The following is a 20,930-nucleotide window of genomic DNA, read 5'->3' as shown; positions in this document are numbered from 1 at the left end:
GGAATCGAACTCACCACCTTGCTAGGCAGGCGCCATGCTGCTGAGCTGCATCCCTGGCCCTCCTCTAGCTTTTTGAAATGTACAGTACATAATTATTATCTGTAGTCACTCTTCCGTGCAGTTGCACAGCAGAGCTACTTACTTCTATTTTACTGTAACTTAACACCCACTGATTAAATTTTCTCTATCCCTCTCCTTTCGTGTAATTTTAATAATAGTACAGGTATTAATGTGAGTGTTTGTTGTGTGCCATGAATCATATTATTGCTAATTTAATTGTTGTTTTGTTATTTACCTGGTTGACCAGGCAGACTTTGTTCTGGTATGTATTCCTGCTTAACAAGCCACACAAGACTAGGTAGGCTATCATACAGATTTCTGTTATCTCTCATGATTGTTTTGACTTTAGGCATGTGTTTTTTGCTTGAGGGTGTCTCATACAGTTGGAGTTAGTTATTGGCTGTGGCTGCATTCGGCCAAAGGCTCCACTGGGCTGGTTGGCCAAGATGGTACCTAGCTGGTAGTTTATTAGAGTGCCTACATGCGGCCTTGTCACGTGGCTTGTGCTACTCAAGCATGGTGGATGGGGAGCTGGAGGGCATGTCCCAAAGAGGGCCATCTAAGGTCTTTGCCTAGAATTAGTGCAGCATTACTTCTTCCATATTCAAAACAGTCCAAAGGACTACCCACATTCAACACCATCTCTTGGTAAGGAAGCAGCCTGGATGGGAAATATTGTTATAGCCATATGTTAAAAAATACAGACTACCACAGATACCATGCTGGAGATACAGAGATACTGGACCAGGTTCAGGCTGTCACACACTTAATGTTTCAGTGACAGTGGCAGGTAGGTAAGTAGTGACAGTGCTGATGGTAAGTGCTGAACAAGTGCTGGTGGTTTGAGAAAAAGAGTGTCTTAGAGGGATTATCTTTAGAGCTGGGTTTTGAAGAACAAATGGCTACTGACCAAATGAACAAGGCAGAAGAAGGCATCCTGGGGAGGAGAAACATCCTTGGCAAAGCCATGGTGTAGGGTGAGGGAGCTTATGGCACTTTGGGGAAACTGCTGAGGGACTGAGGATAAACGAGTAACTGGTGCTGCTGGTGTTTGGGTGGGGAGGCAGCAAAGGTGTGTGTTCTGCCTCAGATTCTGTGAGGCCTTGGCCTGGCCTGGCGTGGCCTGTGAGGGCCCCCCGCAGCTTCTGTATCCAGATTATATTAGTGGCAAGCTTGAGTGTCTCCTTGTGGGTGATGAATGGGCTGTGTGAGGCTTCTGGTGGAAGAGCAGGCTTCATCACCTTCACTTTGGGAGCTTTTCTGGCTCCTTATCATTCTCCTCATTCATTTCTCCTTTTGTTCCTTATTCTCTGATTTCCCTCTCAGCCTGTAGCTCATTGAGCCGCTAGAAGAGGATTGTGTGCAGCATTGAAAGATAAAGGCAGGTGAGGGAGGAGGGGATGGGAGCTGGAGTTAGAGAAGCTGCTCCATGGGAGACTCCTGGCTGAGCATTCTGCACGTTTTCTCTCGTTCCAGATTACAAGACAGGTGTTACTGTCTGTACTTCACAGGTGAGGAAATGGAAGCTTTCAGAGGGAGCCCGGAATCTCTCAGCTAGTGAAGATCAAGGGCCAGGGTCATCATTATCCTCCTGAATGCTTTTAGACACCTGATTTTCTTTACCTGCTTATCTTCAGGGACTGTGTCTGGGACTATGCTGTTTGCCTAGTGCAGGATCTGACCACCTGTGTTAGTCAGCTTTGCATGAACGTAACAAAATACCTGAGAGAAATCCACTTATAAGGAGGGAAGTTTATTTTGGTGCACAGTTTTGGAGATTTCAGTCTGTGGTCAGCTGGTCTGTTGCTTTGGGGCTGTGGCAAGGCAGCACATCAGGGAATGAGCACATGGTGCAAGAAGCTGCTCAGCTCATGACAGTCAGGAAGCAAAAAGAGAGGAAGAGATCGGCTTTCCAATTTCTTCTCCAAAGCATGCCTCCAATAACTTAACTTCCTCCCACCAGGGCTCATCTCACCTCCCAAAAAAAGCAACCATTTTGAAGATAGCAGTATATAACAACCACTGTTAATATCTTATCACCTTGTTTTGAAATTCTACCATTTTTATTGTTCTCTATGCTGTTTTATTTATGTACTTGTTTTTGTTATTTTTTTTCCTTTTCTCTTTAAAATGAAAAACAAATTTATATGTATAGACAAGGATAGCTGGGCTAGGTGTATTGCTGATGTCTGTGGTTTATTGAAAGGAACGGTCAGTGCTTAAAATTTTCTTTTTTCTTGACCAGTTTTGCGCGCTTGTGTCTGGTAGTTAGAACGACTGATCTGAAAATAACAATATGGGGCTAGGGATATAGCTCAGTGGCACAAGCGCCTGCCTAGCAAGTGCAAGGTCCTGAGTTTGATTTCTAGAACAAAAAAAAGTGAAAACAACAGTATGCAATATAAGAACCATTGCTGAACTCCTACCATCTTGTATGGTGAAGCTCTGCATCATTTCCATGTTCTTTTTTTTTTTTTTTTTAATTGTTACTATCTTTGATGGTTTGATCAATCTTGCATTCTTACATCTGGTGGACTGAGCAACTTCATTGGAGATAACAGTATGTAATGTAGCAACCACTGTTAATTCCTGTCATTTTGAAGACATGTATCATTTTTGTTGTTTTTGTGTTGTTTTGATTTTGTCTTTATTGTTGTTGTTTTGTTCATTTTTTTAAATCTTTAAAATAAAAAAAATTTTAAAAACCCCACAGGCTGGGACCACGCTCCTAACACGGGCCACATGCTGTGCTGACACTGGGCACAGGGAACCGGCTTCAATTCTGAGTAATGGTGGGACTGCACCGTGGGAGGAGCCCGCACAGAGGTGGCAGGAACCCATTCTCCTCGAGTCCTGGTGTGAAGGAAGCAGCTTCCACAAGTGCAAGTAAACGGCTTGGAGATCCTCTTCCAGCTGCTGTCAGCTTAGCCAAACCACACCACTCTTAGACTTGAATACTTTCAGTTCCTAATCTGCACCTGTGAGCATCTGCTGCTTCTGCTTTCTTGGGAGGTTCATTCTCGCCCCTGAGCACTGGGGTGTGTTCTTGTGGTACCACTGAGGTGCATGTTTGTGTGGCCACATGCACATTGGCTGTTTAAATGCATAACCGTGTACATGTGTGCACAAGCCCGCAGGGTTCTCGGGAAGGGAACAAGCCCAGTATTGGCCTGAAACGGCTTTCACTAAAAAGAGAAGCAGACAGACAGGGTTTTAGAGGTTGCTTCCAAGCAGTGTGACTGGATTTAAAATTCGGGAGTGAACTGTGCCTTTAAAAATGGTTAGCGTGGTAAATTTGTTACTACAGAGAGACGGCGGGGTGGGGGGGATATTTCTGCTTGGCACAGTCAGAGGAAATCAGTCGAGAGTCCTTAGTCAACTTGTCATGTGGATTTGCTGACGGCAGCTGGAAGAGGATCTCCAGGCCGTTTACTTGGCACTTGTGGAAGCTGTTTCCTTCACACCAGGACTCTAGAGGAATGGGTTCCAGCCACCTCTCTGCGGGCTCCTCCCTTGGTGTAGAGGCACCGTTAGGCACAGAATTGAAACCGGTTCCTTTGCCCAGCTTCAGCACCACATTTGGCTGACTGCCAGTTGTCCTGTGTTACCTTGGGTGATTTTGAGGCCTACCTACTTTCCTGGGTCTTGAATATTATAGTGAGGTGAAATTCACTAGGTATAAATATTACCATTCGTCATTAGTCACAGCTGACAGGGGAAAAGCACTGGGTCGGTGACAAATGGATGCAGTAATGTATTCTTTGCTTTTAGATTAGGCATTGATACCCAGCCATGGATGAGATTGTTCTGTTAACACCAGTTCTCTGACCAACATTGTCTCTCTGGCTCAGATAGTTAACCAGTCAAAGTTGTCTAACTATAATACCATTTTCAAAGTCCTTTTTTGTTCTTTTGGCTCTGAACAGGGCTTTGAAAAAGTCATTTTATTTTGAAGGTGTTGTGCTACAGATGGGTTTGGTGTGGTGGAGTTGAAGTAGTCTTGGAGTCAGAGGTAATCTTTTTTTTTTTCTTCTGGTCCTAGGAATGGAACCGAGGGCTTGCATTGAGCCCCATCCCTAGGCCTTCTTATTTATTTATTTATTTATTCATTTTTGTCTTTTTGAGACAAGGTTTCACTATGCAGCTCAGGCTGGCCTTGAGCTCACTTTGTAGCCCAGGCTGGTCTCGAACTCCTGCCTCAGCCTCCCAAGTGCTGGAATTACAGCCACCACAGCTGGAAATACGCCACCACACTGGGTTTATTTTTTGTTTTGAGACACAGTCTCACTAATTTGCTTAGCCTGATTGTACACTTACTATTCTCTTGCCTCAGCTGAGATTCTAAGTGTGCACCACCATGCCTGACCTATTGTTAATTATTAATCTTTACCTATTTGATGGGAGAAATGATTTCATGTGCTCATTTTCATGTTGTTTACTATTGACATTGACAAATTATTCTTTACTGGCCGTATTTATAGTTACTTGTTTTTGTATTGGGTTCTTTTTCTATATCATTTTCAAAATCCTTAATATGTTAAACAGACAGCTTTATTGTCAAATGTGTTCAGATTGCTCCAGGTTGCTATTTATCTTTTAATTTTTAATTGTTTTTATTTTGTTTAATTTTTTATTAGTATATGTTTGCAATACATAATAATTATGGTCTTCTTGGGGGTTAGTACATATACATACCACATCTTAATCTTTTTACTTTCCCTGCCTTTGATATAAAGGGAAAAATAATGTTAAATCTGCTAGTCTTTTTCTTTATGCATTCTCCTTTTGGGTTGAGGTTTAGAAATTGCCTTTCCCAACCACGTCATTTTATATAAATCAGAAATCAGCATACCCCGACCAGAAGGCTACATCTGGCCTGCCACTAGTTTTTGATAGCTCACAGGTTATTTTTTTTTTTTTATTGTTTCATTTAAATTTTTTTTCTTTTGAAGTAATTATAATTCACAGAAAGTTACCAAAATTTTTTTTATAAGGAAGACTCAGATACCTTTTACTTAGTAGTTTCTTGTATACTTGGGTGATAATACTAAGAAATTAGCATGGTGTAATTCATAGAACTCATTCAGACTTCACCAGTTTTATAGGTGTGTGTGTGTGTGTGTGTGCGCGTGCGTAGTTCTGTGCAGTTCTAGCATATGTAGATTTCTTTTTCTCTTTTTTTTTTGGAGACGGTCTCACTATATAGTTTAGGCTGGCTTTGAACTCACTATGTGGCCCAGGCTGGCCTCAAACTTGTGACAGTCCTCCTGCCTCAGCCTGTGAGTGCTGGGATATAGGCCTGAGCCACCACTCCTTGTCATGTGTAGATTTCTGAAATCAGTACTGTCACAATGAAGATACAGAACCAGCTGAGTTTGGTGGTACACACCTGTATCCCAATAGTCTAAGATGCTGAGGTAGGAGGATGTGGAGTTTGAGACCAGCCTGGGCTACACAGTGAGTTCAAGGCCGGCCTGGACTATGGTGAGACCTTGCCTCAGAAAACCACCACCAACAACAAAAATACAGAACTTTTCCATCACTATAAGACTCCTGCTGCCCTTTTATTGCCCCATTCCTGTCATCACCATTAATCTTAAAGTTTTTTTTTTTACATTTAAATGGCTGAAAAAAGTACATTTTGAGCCATATGAAAATTATTGAACTCAAGGTTTCAGTGTCCATAAGTAACGTTTTATTGGAACATAGGCACACTTGTTCTTTACCTACTGTGTAGATCTACCTTTGTTGTACAACAGCCTGTGTGGGTCTTACAGAAGAGACCATATGCCCTGTATTTACTCTGTGGTCCTTCATTGAAAAAAAATTGAGAGAGCATGGTGACACATGCCTATAATCCTAGCAGTCTGGGAGGCTGAAGCAGGAGGCTTTCAAGATTGAGCCCAGTCCAGGCAACTTAGTGACTTAACCAGAAATGTCTAAATATAAAAAAAATTTAAAAAAGGGTTGCAGATGGAGCTCAGTGCAGAAACCTTGGGTTCAACCCCTAGTACCCATCGCACACAAGAAAGGTACACTCCTGATATATAAATCATTTATTACTCATACTACTTTTAAATTTTTCATTTAATTCTTTATAAACAACCTGACCTTCATTTTTGCATTGAGTTAGAGAAGGATGTAACTTGTTTTGTCCTCCTGTAAATAGTTAAGCAAATTATCCATCAGCATTTATTGAGTAATCTGTTCTATCTTCACTATTGAAGTTCCATAATTATCATATATTAAAACTCAGATCTTTCCATCAGTGTAGGGATGACAGGGTGAGTCATCATGCCATTCGGATGAGGTGGATGTTGCCCAGGCGTTCTCTGGGGAAGAGAATCCTTGTCTCCGGCGTTAGCACTGAATGCTCAAGCCAGACACCCTTGGAGGATGTCGGACCACTCTGTTTACTTCTAAGAGCATACACTGTGGGAGTCTTGTTTTATTCCTAGAGTCCATCCCCATGGCCAGATGAGCTACTTATTGATGGTTGTGGTACTTTTGTGTTGGGTATTCTCTGGAGCTGGCTCGCTCTTAAAAGTCCCTTGAGAGGAGACATGTTTTAAGTTGTTTTTCTGACACTTGTGGGTTAGGAATATGTCTTTTTTTTTTTTTGCAATCATATTTATATAGTTACAAAGATTTTATTTTGGTCATTCTTTAAAAAAAAAAAAAAAAAAAAAGGAAAACACTTATAAAGGATTGAGGATTGTTTGCCACCAGGCACATCTCTAGATGCTGAAGATGTCAAGGTGAACCTGGAGGTAGCTGAGTTCTTGTCCTGTAGATCTTTAGTAAAATCCTCTGACGCAGAGGCAGATGGTGGAAGGATTCCAGCCTCTCTGCTCTGGCGTTTGGAGCCTGGGTCCTTGCCCTTTTTCCTGTTCTGTGGGAATGATCTTGGGTTCATCTTCGTTTAGTAATAAAACAGGGATAGTAAAATTCCCTCCCCTTTCCAAGTTATTGTTAGGGCTAAATGAGACCCAGAGTATGAGGTGACTAGTAGAGAATGTAAGCGTGAAACATTTAATTTTTTTATTTTCCCTTCTCCTGACTTACAACTGTACGTGCAGATTGCTGTGAAAAAGGTAGCTTTTTGTCTCCACAGCGTGTAATCTTTCTTAGCCCTAGCCTTTGCTTTCTATTTGGAGGTTTTATTTTGTTTTTGTTTTTTGAGTCAACTCCTAGCCCAGGGTTTTGGATATCAGCTGGCCATCATTTGCTTTCTGCCAAGAGTGGGTTCTGATGTCCCAAGAACTTTCTGGCCCGGTGTCAGGGCCCGGCTGTGATGGCAGTCTGTGGGGTGTTCGTGCATATGGCCTTCTTACGGGGACTGTGGTCAGGATGCCTCTTGTGAGCGCTGGTGGTGAGGACTGCTGGTCTGTGACGGCGGAAAAATAGCCTGATCAGCTGTTGCTGAACCATATTCCTGAAAAGGAGTGAATTACGGGAGGCAGCGCTCACACAGAGAAGAGAATGTCGAGTGCCCTGTGACCTTGCTTTAAGCCATTACAGAACACAGTCATTTCAGCAGGACTTGCCTTGCCCTCTTGTTCCAAAGGTGGAATCTATACAGGGCTGATGAACTTGGGTTTCCTTGATTTTGCTAGAACTACAGCAGTTTCTAATCTTTAGTAACTTGTCTGTTTTTGAAACATAATTTCCCTTGGTGTGGCCAATCTTTTTTTCTGCCTGGAAAACAATCATAACAGTCTCCCAGGGCACTTAGCCTAAGGATAGTTCTCCTCTGCCCTTGACACCCCTGGTATCTCCACCAGTTCAGGTACTGCAGGAGGTGAATGATGTGTGCCTGGGCCATATAACAGCTCCTGAACCATTGCCTCTTCTGTCCCTCTTTGTTTTGCATATTTTTTTCTGAAGCATTTCTGTAAAACTTATGCCTGATTGCCACTTTCCTGCTTAAAAGCTTAGTCATTGCTTATGGAGTGTTCATCTAATTCTTAGGCCTGTTAAGATTCATGAGTCTGGAGCTAATCGGCTTTTCAGGTCTGGTTTCTTGCTACTCTCCCCTGAGCAGCTCAAGTCCGTCCACCAGTCCCCAGCTGTGGCTGTCACACTTCAGCCTGTGGCAGTTTTGCTAATGCAGTGCCCCATGCACGGAACTTCTTTCTCCTCCCTTGAGTAGCTCTTCCCTGTCCATCAAGGATCTTACAGACATCCCCAGTAATCTCTTTGCTCCGTGCCTCTGGACAGGGTGGTCTTGCCATCTTCTAGCCACTGTTGGGGAGATTAAGGTGTGTGTGTGTGTGTGTGTGTGTGTGTGTGTGTGTGTGTGTTTCCAGCCCCATAGCCAGTAGTAGATCTGACAGATAAACCAATCTTCCTGTCATCCTGTCAAGCCAGGTCAGACTGCTATCTCTGAAGCCTTTCTTAGAGAGAGTTACTCTCCCTTCTCAGCTCCGGTAGCGCACAGCCGTCCCTCCCCCACCCCTTCTGGTTCTGGGGATGGAACTGAGGGTCTCACTCTGAGCTACTTTTGCAGCTTTTTATATTCATTTTTCAATTCGGAGATAGGGTCTCACTAATTTATCTAGGCTGGCTTTGAACTTGTGCTCCTCTTGCCTTAGTCTCCAAGTAGCTGGGATTACAGGCTTATGCCATCACACCTGGCTTGCAGGTTTATCTTTATTCATGAATTTATTACAGTATATTACATGGCATTCCCTATTCTGCACCCTAAACTAGATTCCTGAAGCATAGTCCTTCCCAGCTTGTTTTCTTCTAAATGTAGACTAGCACCTGGCAGTCAGTAAGAACTCAGTGTTTGCATGAACACATACATGAATAGATTCTGCTTTCCATATGCTCTAATTTGTGGCTTAGGAGAGTCTAACACCCTGGCAATTAGGCTACTTAAAACTTACATGTGTTGGGAAACACCTATATTTTGGTCTGTAAATAGGGAGTGATAATTATTTTGCCCCACTCCCTCTGCCATCGTATAGGGACTAATCAAGTATTTCATTACTCAAAGAAAGGTGCTTTAACATGTTTAATTATATATATCTTAGGAATGTAATCTTTTAGCTAGATTTTATTATACAACAACTATCCCTGGAAGAGGCTTCGAGGAAAGCCAGCTGTCCTGTAATCTGTCACGACACCTTAATGGCAACAACAAAAATAATATTCTCCAATTTGGACGGCTGGCGTTTTCCTCCATCATATAGGAAGTGCAATTGGAGGCATCCTCAGAAATTCTGTTATTGATCTCTTGATCTCTTGTGTGTTGGGTTCAAGACACGGCTCTGCACCTGTCCATAGAGATGGGACCCAGAGCGGCTGCTGGGCTGCTGTGCGGGAGCTGTGTCCTTTCCAGCTTTGTTTTACCTCTCGTAGGTTCGACACAAGTAAGTTTGCAGCATTTGTTTCCTCATCCATCCTTGCCTCTCTTCCTTCGTCTGTCTCTGCCATCTGTTTGTTGTCAGAAATAAGAATTTCAGATCACTGACCCTTATTTACAGAGCTCATTTCTGTGTCTGGGCAAGAAAGCCCATGTGAGAGGACAAGTGTGACCGCTGCAGTCACGTGTTGTCTCCCGGCAGAAATACATCTTGAGAAATGCGTTGTTCATGATTCTGTCGCTATGTAACCATCATAGAATGTAGTACTTACCGAACCTCGCTGGAATAGCCTGCTGTATGCTGAGGTATAACCTATCACTCCTAGGCTACAAACCTGTGCAGTGTGTTACTATATTAAACACTGTGTGCAGTGCTAACTCGATGGTCTTTATGTGTCTAAATATATGTAAATGCAGAAAAGCACCAGTAAAAATAGGGCCTAAAGAAAAAAAAAGACACACCCCTTGAGGCACTTACCTTGAAAGGAACTTGCAGGAGTGGAGGTGGCTCTGTGTGAGTCAAAGGCAGAGGGCATTGCTGTATACTTATGCTATGTGAAATTTATTTAAAAAGTTTTTCTCGTTTCACTAGTAAATTAACCTTAGATTTCTGTAATTGTTTTACTTTACAAACTTAAAAATTTTAATCTCTTTTGTAGTAGCACTTAACTAGGAAATAGATGCACTGCAGGTGATAGGAATTTTTCAGCTCCCTTATAATCTTACGAGACCACCACCGTATGTGTCATGGGTTGATCACTGAAATGTTGTATGGTGCATGGCTGTGTTAAGGGCCTTTCTTTTATGTCCTGCTTTTTTTCTGCTTTTTTAACCTGACAGTGTCTGGTTCGTTTGTTGTGAAATTTTTGAGTGTTTTTGGTTGAGACTGATTTCTGCTTTTTCTTTCGTTCCTCATTGTTTTGGTAGTGTTCAGACAAAAGGTTGAGTACCTTTATCTTTTCCAGTGATTAAATTAACCATGAAAATAAAAATGGGGGCTGGGGATTTAGCTCAGCAGCACAGTGCCTGCCTGGCAAGTGCAAGGTTGTGAGTTCGATTCCTGGTACCAGAAAAACAAACAAACAAACAAACAAAAAACAAACCAAAAAGAAAAGAAAAAGGAATCACTCACATTCAGTCTGAATGATAGTAGGAATGTGGAAATTAGGTCTGGCTCTGAAGCCTGGAAACCCATCTGCCCTTTTGGATTGGATGTGGGCACCCTTCAGGTGTTTAAAAAAGGTGCTGTGGGATGACTGGAGCCTTGAGGGATTCCACAGAAAGCATCTCTTCTGGCTTCTGCATGGTATGATGCAGATCCAAATCCTTGACACATGGCTTAATGCCTCAGAACCAGTAGTGAGAGGTTACTGGAGGAGAGAAAAATGAAGTGAAAACTATAAAAAGGGAAGTACAACCTATTTGGATATGTTCACAGATTTACTTCTAGTTTAACACATTCTCGTCTTGTCTTGGGTTAGTTTTAGGTTTGAGCTGTGGTTTTCGGACTTCTCATACCAAAGGTGTAGGGTGTGTGTGATGAATCACTGAGTGTGCAATTATTCTAGCCAAAGGCAGTTTGGATTTGGTATCCAACAGAAGTTCAGATACAGTTCTATTTCTAGGTCAGAGAGTTTAGAAACTGTAGTGCCTAACTTTCATTTCCTCATAGGTTTGTTCTGTTTTGTTTTTGAAACAGGGTCTTGCTATGTGGTTCAGGCTGCCCTCGAACTTACTGTGTGGCTGAGGTTGGCCTTGAACTCAGAGACATCCTCCTGCCCCAGCCTCCCAAGTGCTGGTATGTGCCACCATACCAAGCTTCCCCCATAGTATAGGAAGCCCTTCTGGACCTCATTGTGGTCCAGAGAAATCTATATTTGTAATTCCAGGGAAAAGTTACTGGAATTCCAATAAGTAATTCCAACCTACCATTTCCAGTGCAATCCATGAGCGAATAAAGACACTAAGGCATATTTGTAGTTATGGGGAGCCAAGGAGGTCCTAAGTCCACCTAGAACGATGGCTAACCAGAGCAAGGGCCTCGACCCAGGGCCAAACCCAGGTATGAATTTGTGAAGAGGAGAGTGGCTTGGGATGAGTGACTGTGAGAAAGGTGGGAAGTTTGTGAGTGCTGTGAGCTGGGTTAGATAGGAGGCCTGAAATCACCTCTGCAATGTGGAAAGAGGGAGGGAGAGAGAGAGAGAGGGATGGAGGGAGGGAGGGAGAGAAATGTGCATAGCACAGATTGGGGCAGTACCTGGTGTTTTGGAGTTTGTGCTTCAGTTTTGATGTGTAATCGTCATGCCCTGAGATACCATGGCTTCTTTCTTGAAGCTCAGTCTGAAGCTCAATCTCAGCCGACATCCATCCTGGTGTCTCTCAGCCCAGCTCACACACGCTACTTGGGAGCTGTGGGCAGGGCGTCACCGACCTGTCCCATTGCTTCAAAGACTACACAGCAGCACCTGGCTGGACCCATTTGCACTGCTTAGAGCCAACTGAGGGGACAAGGAAATGTCCTAGCCAGCTCTGCACATATCAGTACACAGAGGTAGGGCCAAATGCTCTTCTTTCAAGGAGAGCCATCCAGGTGGTCCTCCACATACAGGTTTTTCTGGTGGGGGGGGGTATCAGGAATCGAATTCAGGACCTCATTCTTGCCAGGCAGGCACTGCACCACTGAGCTAAATCCCCAGCCCACACATAGGTATTTTTGAGACTAAAAATTATAAGCTCTCTACCAAGAAAGATATACTTTTGGCATTTTGATTGGCTTGTAATTTTGGCCCTATGCTGCCTTTGGGTTACAGAGAAAGAGTCCGTGTTGTAGGGGAACAGTGAGGTTTTGGTAATTCAGGTAGGACTCTTTTAGCCTTGCTATGGCACAGGTCCTTTAAACACCAGTGAGAAGTACAAGCAGTAAGAGCAAACTTCACAGTGGCCCCTTGGCACTTGGTAAAGGTAGTTAGTCCTGCCCTGTTCTGTTCCTCACTTGAGTGCTTTTTTGCCCTTGAGAGGATTTGGTCTGGGGTGATGATTAATCAATCAACAAGTATTTTTGATCACCTGTAACACAGTTAGCTGTGTGTGGTGTACTGTTGCTTCTTGACCCTTGTTCTAAATTCCCAGAATGCTATTTGCTTTAACTTTCCTGAAGCATCTGGTTTTGTCAAACAGCAAGGGCGTTTGTTCCCTCTCTTAGTACTATGTTAGGCGGTAGCACAAAAACGTCTAAATTAGCATCAAGTTTTGTAAGCTGTGAACAAATGGTATGGTTAAGAGGCATTGGGTCATGGGCAGGAGGAGAGGAGCCAACATATTAGGGGATTACTCTAGATCCTTCTCCCCATCTAAGAGAGAAGCAGCAGCGCCTGGATTATGGCATACCATAGCCGCCTGTGAGAAAGCTATGACCTGGGCTCCTCGTGTACCGCTTGAGTGAGCCTGTGCATGTCATGTCTAAGCCTTTGCCTTTTATGCAACACATACAACCTAGATGACCTCTCAGGGGCTCTGCACCCCAAATGTCAGTGGAGAGATGAATTATATTATGTGTAGGATATTCACATGTTGCACAACCATCATTACTGTTTGATTCCAGATTATTTTTGTTACTATTAAAAGAAATCCCATCATCATTAATTTAGTTTTATGGATCCTCAGTTGGCAGGATGCTGAGAGCAGCCTTGAAGTGGGCAGGAAAGAGAGCAGGTTTTTAGGTAGTCTTCTCACTGCACTGAGCCTTTTGGGGAGGTTTCACTTAACTTCTTCGAAGGCAGCCTGTTCGGACTCTGGAGTCATCCACATGGCATGCGTGTACTTGGCCAGTAATACAAATGGAATCTTCATGTTGTGCTTCTTAGAGCCAAGCTTCTGGAACTGCTCTCTCCCTTTAGTGGTGGTGATTCCTCAGCCAAGCTCTCCTCAGCCTTGTTTTTCCGTTTGGCAGTTGTAGTCTCTCTTCTGAAGTTGTCTCTGTATCCTTCACTTACCCTCTTCGGTGTACTGGCCTCTGTTGTCCCCAGTATCACACTGCCTTGTCACTAGAGGTTTTTATGTGCCTATCCCCGCTTGGCTGGGTTTGAACACAGGTGCTCCCAGTCCTCTTTTGTTTGGTAGTCCTGCACTGGCTCTTTAGCTGGTACCTATTAGGCTTTCAGAATGTGCTTGGAATAGTAGATCCTTCTAGAAGAAGTGAACAGGAATCCTGTTTAAATTTGGTGGGGAGCTGGGGGAAATCTTCGTTTCCAAGAATCACAGGAATGTCTGGAGAAGTGATGGCCAGTCTGGAGAGTCTTAGAAAAAGCTAGTAACAGATACTAGAACCTTTGCCAAGGAGCATGGTGTTCTTTTGCATTGGGCCAGTGGATAGGTTTTACCAACAGGGTGGATTTTTCCATAGAAAACCTAGGGAACACATTCAGATTCTAAACAACTTCATCAACCCATGGATAAAACAGGTGGTCTCTAAACCCAGGTCTAAAGAAGAGTCTTTGCTTTATAAAAAATGGTCCAGAATCCAAAGTGGGGAACTGTAATCTATTCAGAGAAGATACTAGCCCAGAAACCACAGACTAGCAAGCATTGGCAACTTGGAGATACTTGTGTTAGCAACTTTAGAGCATCTGGAGACTATCTGATGTGATTTGGGTGTGGAGAGTGAGGGGTAGGGGTGGGAACTGAACTTCTTACTAATAAGGAATCAGGGTCCCAGAACTTGGTCCATACTTGTTGAGACCCATTTGGATATCTAGGGAAAAAGCGAAATCTCTGTATCTTAAAATTCCATAGTGTTTATGTCACCATTTCCTATCTAGATTTTAGACAACTATGTAATATTTTTCTGATTACATCTACTAGTCAGCTTTGCTGTGGTAATAACTCCAAAAATTCAAAGCTATGCAGCACACATTAATTACATGTCATGTTGTGTGTCGGTGATTATGAGTCAGCCGTGGTAGCTTTTTCCAAGCCTTCCCCATTTGGAAGGAACAGCTACTGTGCGGGACCTTCTCGTTTGTCTTTTTTTTTTTGTACTCAGAATCGAACTCATGACCTCAGGCTTGCTAGGCAAGTGCTTATGCTGCTGAGCTACATCCCCGGCCGGAGACATTGTAGTTTGAAGGCAGAGGAGAGCGAGAGACAGCAGGAGACCTGCTGGGAACATGTGAAGGCACCTAAGCTCCTGCTCCTATCTGGTGGATTTTGCATGCATTCATGTGTAGTTTACCAGAGAAGGTCACATGGCCAAGGCGAATATCAGTGGAGTAGGATGTGGGAAGTCTAGCAATGATAAGTATATGGTCCTCATGATGGAGGGCAGTTAAGCACTGTGAACCTTAGTTCATTCTACCATGTGGTCTGTGTCTTCTCTGGTTTTCACTGAACATTATTTTGTAAATGCATCACTTCAGAGCTATCACTTTAAGATGCTTTAAAGATACTTTCTCCCTGTTTTGTATATTAAAGTTTTAGATTAAGGTGGGGAGAATCTGACTTGTTGCTGAGAGGTGATGGGGCGGGTCACTGCAGGTATTTCAGTGTTCTGTGTATCACTGCATTGCCTAGAACAGTGATGGTGAACCTTTTAGAGCTTTCTATGAGAACAAGCAGCCGGCTGTGAACACATGCTCTATAGGTTCGCTGCCATGGGCTTAGAATCTCCAGAGTGCCTCTCAGTAATAGTAAATACTAGGTATTAGAATCTTGTTTCTGAATCTAGTAGACATGCCTCCAGTGTTTTACATTATTTTCTGTCATTTTATTAGCATTATTGTGGTACACACACCATGAAATTCACCATTTTGAAGGCTGTAATCGAGTGGTTTGTAGTAGATTCACAGGTTGTGCTACCATCATCACTGTTCACCTCCACATTATTTTTACCACGGCCAAAACAGGTCCTGTCATCACTCCCCATTGCCACCCTCCTTCCAGCCTCTGCAACCAGAAGTCTGCTGTCTATGGATTTGCCTGTTCTGACATTTTGTATAAATGGAATTATACAACATATTCCTGTCTGGCTTCTTTCACTTACAATAGTGTTTTCAAGGTCCATATTGATATTTATTGATAGATACTCCTTAACATATTTATAAGCTTTCTTTTTCAAATCCTTAATTTTACTTAGAGTTTTTAGTGGATCTCCTGATTTTTACCAGTAAACATTGTTGTGGATGTGGTTATCTTCAACAGTGATTGTATACATAATCTGTTGATACAATAAGTTGCTTCAGATTTCTTAACATTAACTCATTCTTGCTTTTCTGGAATTTTCTTTCTAAAAAATTACTTTAATACACATTAGATGTTCTCTTTTTTTTCTTTTTTGTCTTTTTGAGACAGGGTCTTGCTATGCAGTTCAGGCTGGCCTTGAGCTCACAATGATCCTCCTGCCTCAGCGTCGTAAGTGCTGGGATTATAGGCATACGCCACCACACCCAGCCTCAGTTGTTCATTTTTGATATTTATACTTAGATCTAACTTTTTTCTTGTCCTAATATTTTAATATTAGATATTGGATAACCTTCGTAAGGTGGTTTCTAAAGGTTTCACCATTGTAAAAGTATGTCTTAGAATATTTGAATACAGTAGGACTTTTTTTTAGAATTTACTTTGAAAGGCTTTTTAGGGCTCACTGCAAAGCCATTGGGGCCTCACTTGTCTTTTAGTGGGGTTTCTCTGACATCACTTCTTTTTTTTTTTTTGATCTTCTTTTTTTGATTCTTCTTTTTTTTGATCTTCTTTTTTTTTTTGATCTTTGAGACACGGTCTGACTATGCAGTTCACGCTGGCCTTGAACTCTCAATGATCCTCCTATTTCAGCCTCCCAAGTGCTGGGATTACAGGCCTGTGCCACCATGCCGGCTCTGACATCACTTCTGTGGTTATTTCTGACTCTACTAACTTTTATTTTGGCTATATTTTTTCAGAGAAGGCACATCTGGATTCCCAGACTTACTGGTGTATTCTTAGCCCATCCTTATATTTTATAATCACATATGGAGACAAGATTTAAATAGCTATATTTCTGCTCTGTTTTCATTTTTTTCCATTCTGTATTGCTGAGGTGTCCTTGATTTTTTTTTTTTTGGTTTTTGGTTTTTCTCTGGTACCGGGAACCGAACTCACAACCTTGCACTTGCCAGGCAGGCGCTTTGCCGCTGAGCTAAATCCCCAGCCCCGGTGTCCTTGATTTTACCTTCTGAAATTCATCTTTAGAAGAATTAAGTTTTGGGTTATAACTTTTGTCCTTTTCTGTTTTCAATATATGCTTTAAATTTTTTCCTCTCTACTTTTCACTTTAAAAAGAAAAGGGAGCACAAAGTAGATGTGGCCTAAAGTCTATTATTTTAGGTGATAAAGCTTTTTCATGTGTATATTTCTGTGCTCCCAAGGACTCTGTGTTACTCATTCATACTTTAGTTTTCTTGGATTTGAATAATGACATTAGGAAGCCTTAGAGTTTTTGTTTCCTTGTATCAGATGAAGGAGTAGTGTGGGCCTCGGGTTCCTGTCAGAGAAAGCAAATTATTGGATCAGCTCTGTTTCTACTTGATGTTGTAAGAATTGTCTTATTGCCAGGTACAGTGGCACAGACTGTAATACCAGCACTGAGGAAGCTGAGGCAGAAGGATTGCCACAAAGTTCGAAGCCAGCCTCTGGGCTACATAGTGAAGGCCAGCTTGAACAACATAGCAAAGCCCTGACTCAAAAAACAAACAAACAAACACCAGCTGTCTGCTTGACCCTTAAGTTGTTACCAGTTGAGCCATCTGTCATCAGGGAAAGGAGGACGAAAGAGGACATCGAGTCCTGGGCTTTCTGGTCAGGGAAACATGGGTCGGCTCTCCTCGGTGTCTGGATTCCCGGAAGCCCCAGCTCCTTCTTGCGTGAGCTGCTGTCCCCATTGTAGAACCCTGCCCTGCCAGCTCTTGGTCTTACCTGCTTTGTGCTTGTTGGGCAGGCACGGGGCAGCCAACCCAGGTGCCATCTTCTTCGTCTGACCCTTATCTCGCACCTCTGTCCCCCAGGAGTAGTAATAAAGCCTGTGAGCAGGACCCCAGCTGGTCGCCCTCCTCGTTCGTGCTGTCAGGTCTCCCACGTCCCCCTCCTCCCTGACAATGGACTTGCAAACTAGGGTGCATATGCGGTGTTGAGGACGTTTCCTGGGAGGACTTCTTGGAGAGCCTTGGTGACCTGAGGTAACCTGAGGGATTAGGTTAAAGATGCTTCTTAGTTCTGTTTTCATTTGTGTCCCAGTTATATCCTGTACCGTGATATGGTGCGAAGCGTGAGAGATTACTCAGAGCAACATCCAGTTCAAACTCCAAGAAGACCTGAAGGGACTGCCCTTTACTGAGACCCCTCAGTGTGAGAGAGGCTTATAAGACAGCGCCAGACTGAAGCTTCTGTGGCTTTTTATTGATAGAATCAAGAGGGACAGGGGAAGTTCAGGTGATCAGTTATTGATTGACCTTAGGGCTAACTAAGTGAAAAATTGGAGTATGGGGAGGAAAGGTCAGAGCATTCATTCCTTAAGGCAGTGTGTTTTGATCCTACTTGGACTTGTGGCCCTGTCTGCTATCTTTTAATCTCTAGCCATGCATTCCGGGAGGCTCCAGAAGTCCCTTAGCTCTGCATATCCATCTTATGCGTACCTCTGGCCAAAGCCCCTGACAGTATCCAGTGGAGAATCTTAGCAAGTTTGGTATCTTGATACCCTTCCTAATTTCCAGTGTTGGTGGGACTGCTGTCATTATTTTACTTTTCCCCCTCCCCCTCCTCCTTACCCCCCCATTTCCCCTCCCCTCCCCCTCCTCCCCCCTCTCCATTCCCCCTCTACCCCCTCACCTTCTGCCCTTCTTTTTCCTTTCCTCATTGCTTTTTCTGCTCCTCTTCTTTGGGTTCTTTAATTAGCAAGGGTGGAACAGGGAGAAAGCAAAGGCTGGTGGTCATCTCGCAGAGTTTAAATAGACATCTCAGTTTGTAATTTTTAATGAGTACATGGCCTTCTGTCTTATTAATGTAAAGACAATCATTTCTTGATTACTGAGCCTTGGGATTTTTCCTGGTTTCATTGTGTTCTTTGTTCTCTTTTAAACATCTTTGAACGGAACATTTTTTGAGATTTTTCCCTTTGTGTTTATTCTCCAGTGTGGGCTTAGATTTAACTGTGTTGTGTAGCAAGATCCACTCTCAGGAGTATTCTGTGGGACACACTCAGGCATCTGCTGGGTCCCTGGCATGAAGAAGGTGAAGCAAGGCAGTGAGGCACAGGCTGTGTATCAAGAGAGTTGTGCTTCTGCCCTTACCCGTGAGGACACCTGGAGGGGCTCTACCAGGTGCTTCCGAAGTGAGGCCCTGTATTCCTCCACAGTGTCAATGAGGGAAATTCCATTAGTTTAGCATGACTTGCTTTTATTACTTCCTTACTGGCTCCTAATATATACTACCCCTTTCATAAACCGTGTGCTTAACGTAATAGAGAATTTGGTCAGTGATTTATGTTAATACTTTCTCTTGTGGCTGGCTGACCACAATAATGGACCTTCAAACTAAATTCTTTGAACCAGAGGATTTTAAAGCAACCTAGTTCTGTGTCTGTCTTCCCTGGGGTAAAAAGGGGGGCAGGGGAAGGAGTGCTTTTATAGCTTTTATAACTGAAGCTTGTTGCTGAGAATGAGCATTTTGCAGCAATAGATATTTCCTTTTCTTTTTGTTTCATTTTTGTTTTTTGTTTGTTTGGTTTTTTTTTGTTTGTTTGTTTTGGGTTTTTCTCCAGTACCGGGAACCGAACTCACGACCTTGCGCTTGCCAGGCAGGCGCTTTGCCGCTGAGCTAAATCCCCAGCCCGCCATTTTTGTTTTTTTGAATCAGGGTCTCGCTATGTAGTCCAGGATGGTCTTGAACTTGCTATGTAGTTGAGGATGACCTTGAACTCAGAGATCCTCCTGCCTTACCTCCCAAATGCTAGGACTACAGGTGTATGCCAACATGCCTGGCTTAGATATTTTCATTTATTTATTAAGTATGGGGCCAGGGATCTAGCTCAGTGGTACAGTGCCTGCCTGGCAAGTGCAAGGTCCTGAGTTTGATTCCCGGTACCAAAAAAAACCCCTCAAAAACAAAAAAAAACAAACGAACTATTAACTATGTAAGTTCTATCACTCCACAAGGCCTATTCTAGATATTGCTATAATAAAATCATTAAGACCCAAGCTTTAAGACATCAACTATGACTCTAACGCAAATTTTGTTTTTAGCAGCGTTTATTGTGTACTGTGAACCCAGCGCTATAGTTTATAAGAGGATGCAAACATGTTTAGCAGACAGATCTCCATGGTTCATAATGTGTGTGAACAGCGATATAGCACCTGACTGGGTTTCAGCTGTTTGGGGGTGCTGCGTCCGTGTCTCTGTTTGCCTTCTCCTGAAGTGTATTCATTGAAGCAGCTGGGTCTTGATTCTGTTTAGCTTCGCATAGTGTAAGTTTTGCCAATTGTATCCCCAGAGTGTTATTTAACATGTTTCTCCATCCACTGTCTTTCATATAAGTCAGTGTTGTGTATAGAGGCTGGTTCAGGATTCAGATACGTTACTTATTTTTGCTAGGTGGCAGGGTGAACTTCTTTCATGAAGCACATAATTTTTGATTGTCTCTTTGTGATGATTGAGTTGTTAAATGTCCAGTACTTAATTGGGCTCAGGCCTTTTAGTGTTTTCCTTGGCCCAGACAGTGGTCTTCAGAGAGGGCAGAAAAGAGTAGCGTTTGGTCTGTTCACACAGTTCTGGCTCTGTCAAGTCTGATTGTGGGCTGTTCACTGCAACCAGTGTTGCTGGAAGAGGAATTGGCATGGATTGGGTGTTAGAGTGCTGCCAGCATTTATTTCTCTTGGTCATAAAAGATCTGTTTGCTTAAGGAACATTGAGCGTGGAGCGGCTCAGGTATTGTGAAAATACTTTTGTGTTTTAGAGGTGTTTTTTGGTTTGGCTAAACCAGCTACTCTGGCTGAAGTTCTCTGTTGTGTGTTTGCATTTAATGTATCAGGTAACTTTTTCCCCCCTTTAGGATCTCATTTTGCCCAATGGTGGCACTCCAGCAGGCACTTCGAGTCCAGCCTCTTCATCTTCCCTTCTGAATAGACTTCAGCTTGACGATGACATTGATGGTGAGACGAGAGATCTCTTTGTCACGGTTGATGACCCCAAGAAGCATGTGTGTACAATGGAGACCTACATCACCTATCGGATCACCACCAAAGTAGGTTCCTTCGCTTTCTATTGCCTGGGTTCTGTGGTCCTGCAGAATTGGGGTCTCACCCCCAAGACTTTGGCTTTGCTTTTAGCCTCTCTACAACTCCAGTTGCCATTATTACAATTATAGGGGTCATTTTTAGAGAGAGTGGACCCACTAAAACAATAATAATAATAATAATAATTATTATTATTGAAGCAGCTGGGTCTTGATTCTGTTTAGCTTCGCATAATTATTATTATG

The 20,930-nt window shown here is 43.0% G+C and overlaps 1 protein-coding gene across 1 annotated transcript in view; it reads left to right on the top strand.

The window, feature by feature from the left end:
- The window catches only part of Snx30 (sorting nexin family member 30), a 78,126-nt gene that overhangs the window by 5,397 nt on the left and 51,799 nt on the right, over positions 1-20,930 (top strand). Inside the window, exons 2-5 of the mRNA XM_005382931.1 lie at positions 9,328-9,437; positions 17,216-17,322; positions 17,693-17,723; positions 20,502-20,693. Of these exons, the coding sequence (XP_005382988.1) occupies positions 9,328-9,437; positions 17,216-17,322; positions 17,693-17,723; positions 20,502-20,693 (440 nt within the window). The remainder of the gene's footprint in view (positions 1-9,327; positions 9,438-17,215; positions 17,323-17,692; positions 17,724-20,501; positions 20,694-20,930) is intronic.

The sequence above is a fragment of the Chinchilla lanigera genome, unplaced genomic scaffold (genome assembly GCF_000276665.1).
Source record: "Chinchilla lanigera isolate Chin_1 unplaced genomic scaffold, ChiLan1.0 scaffold00018, whole genome shotgun sequence".
NCBI classification, from domain to species: Eukaryota; Metazoa; Chordata; class Mammalia; order Rodentia; family Chinchillidae; genus Chinchilla; species Chinchilla lanigera.
The sequence above is the reverse complement of the archived record's forward strand: the minus strand, read 5'-3'. Positions and strand labels throughout refer to the sequence as shown.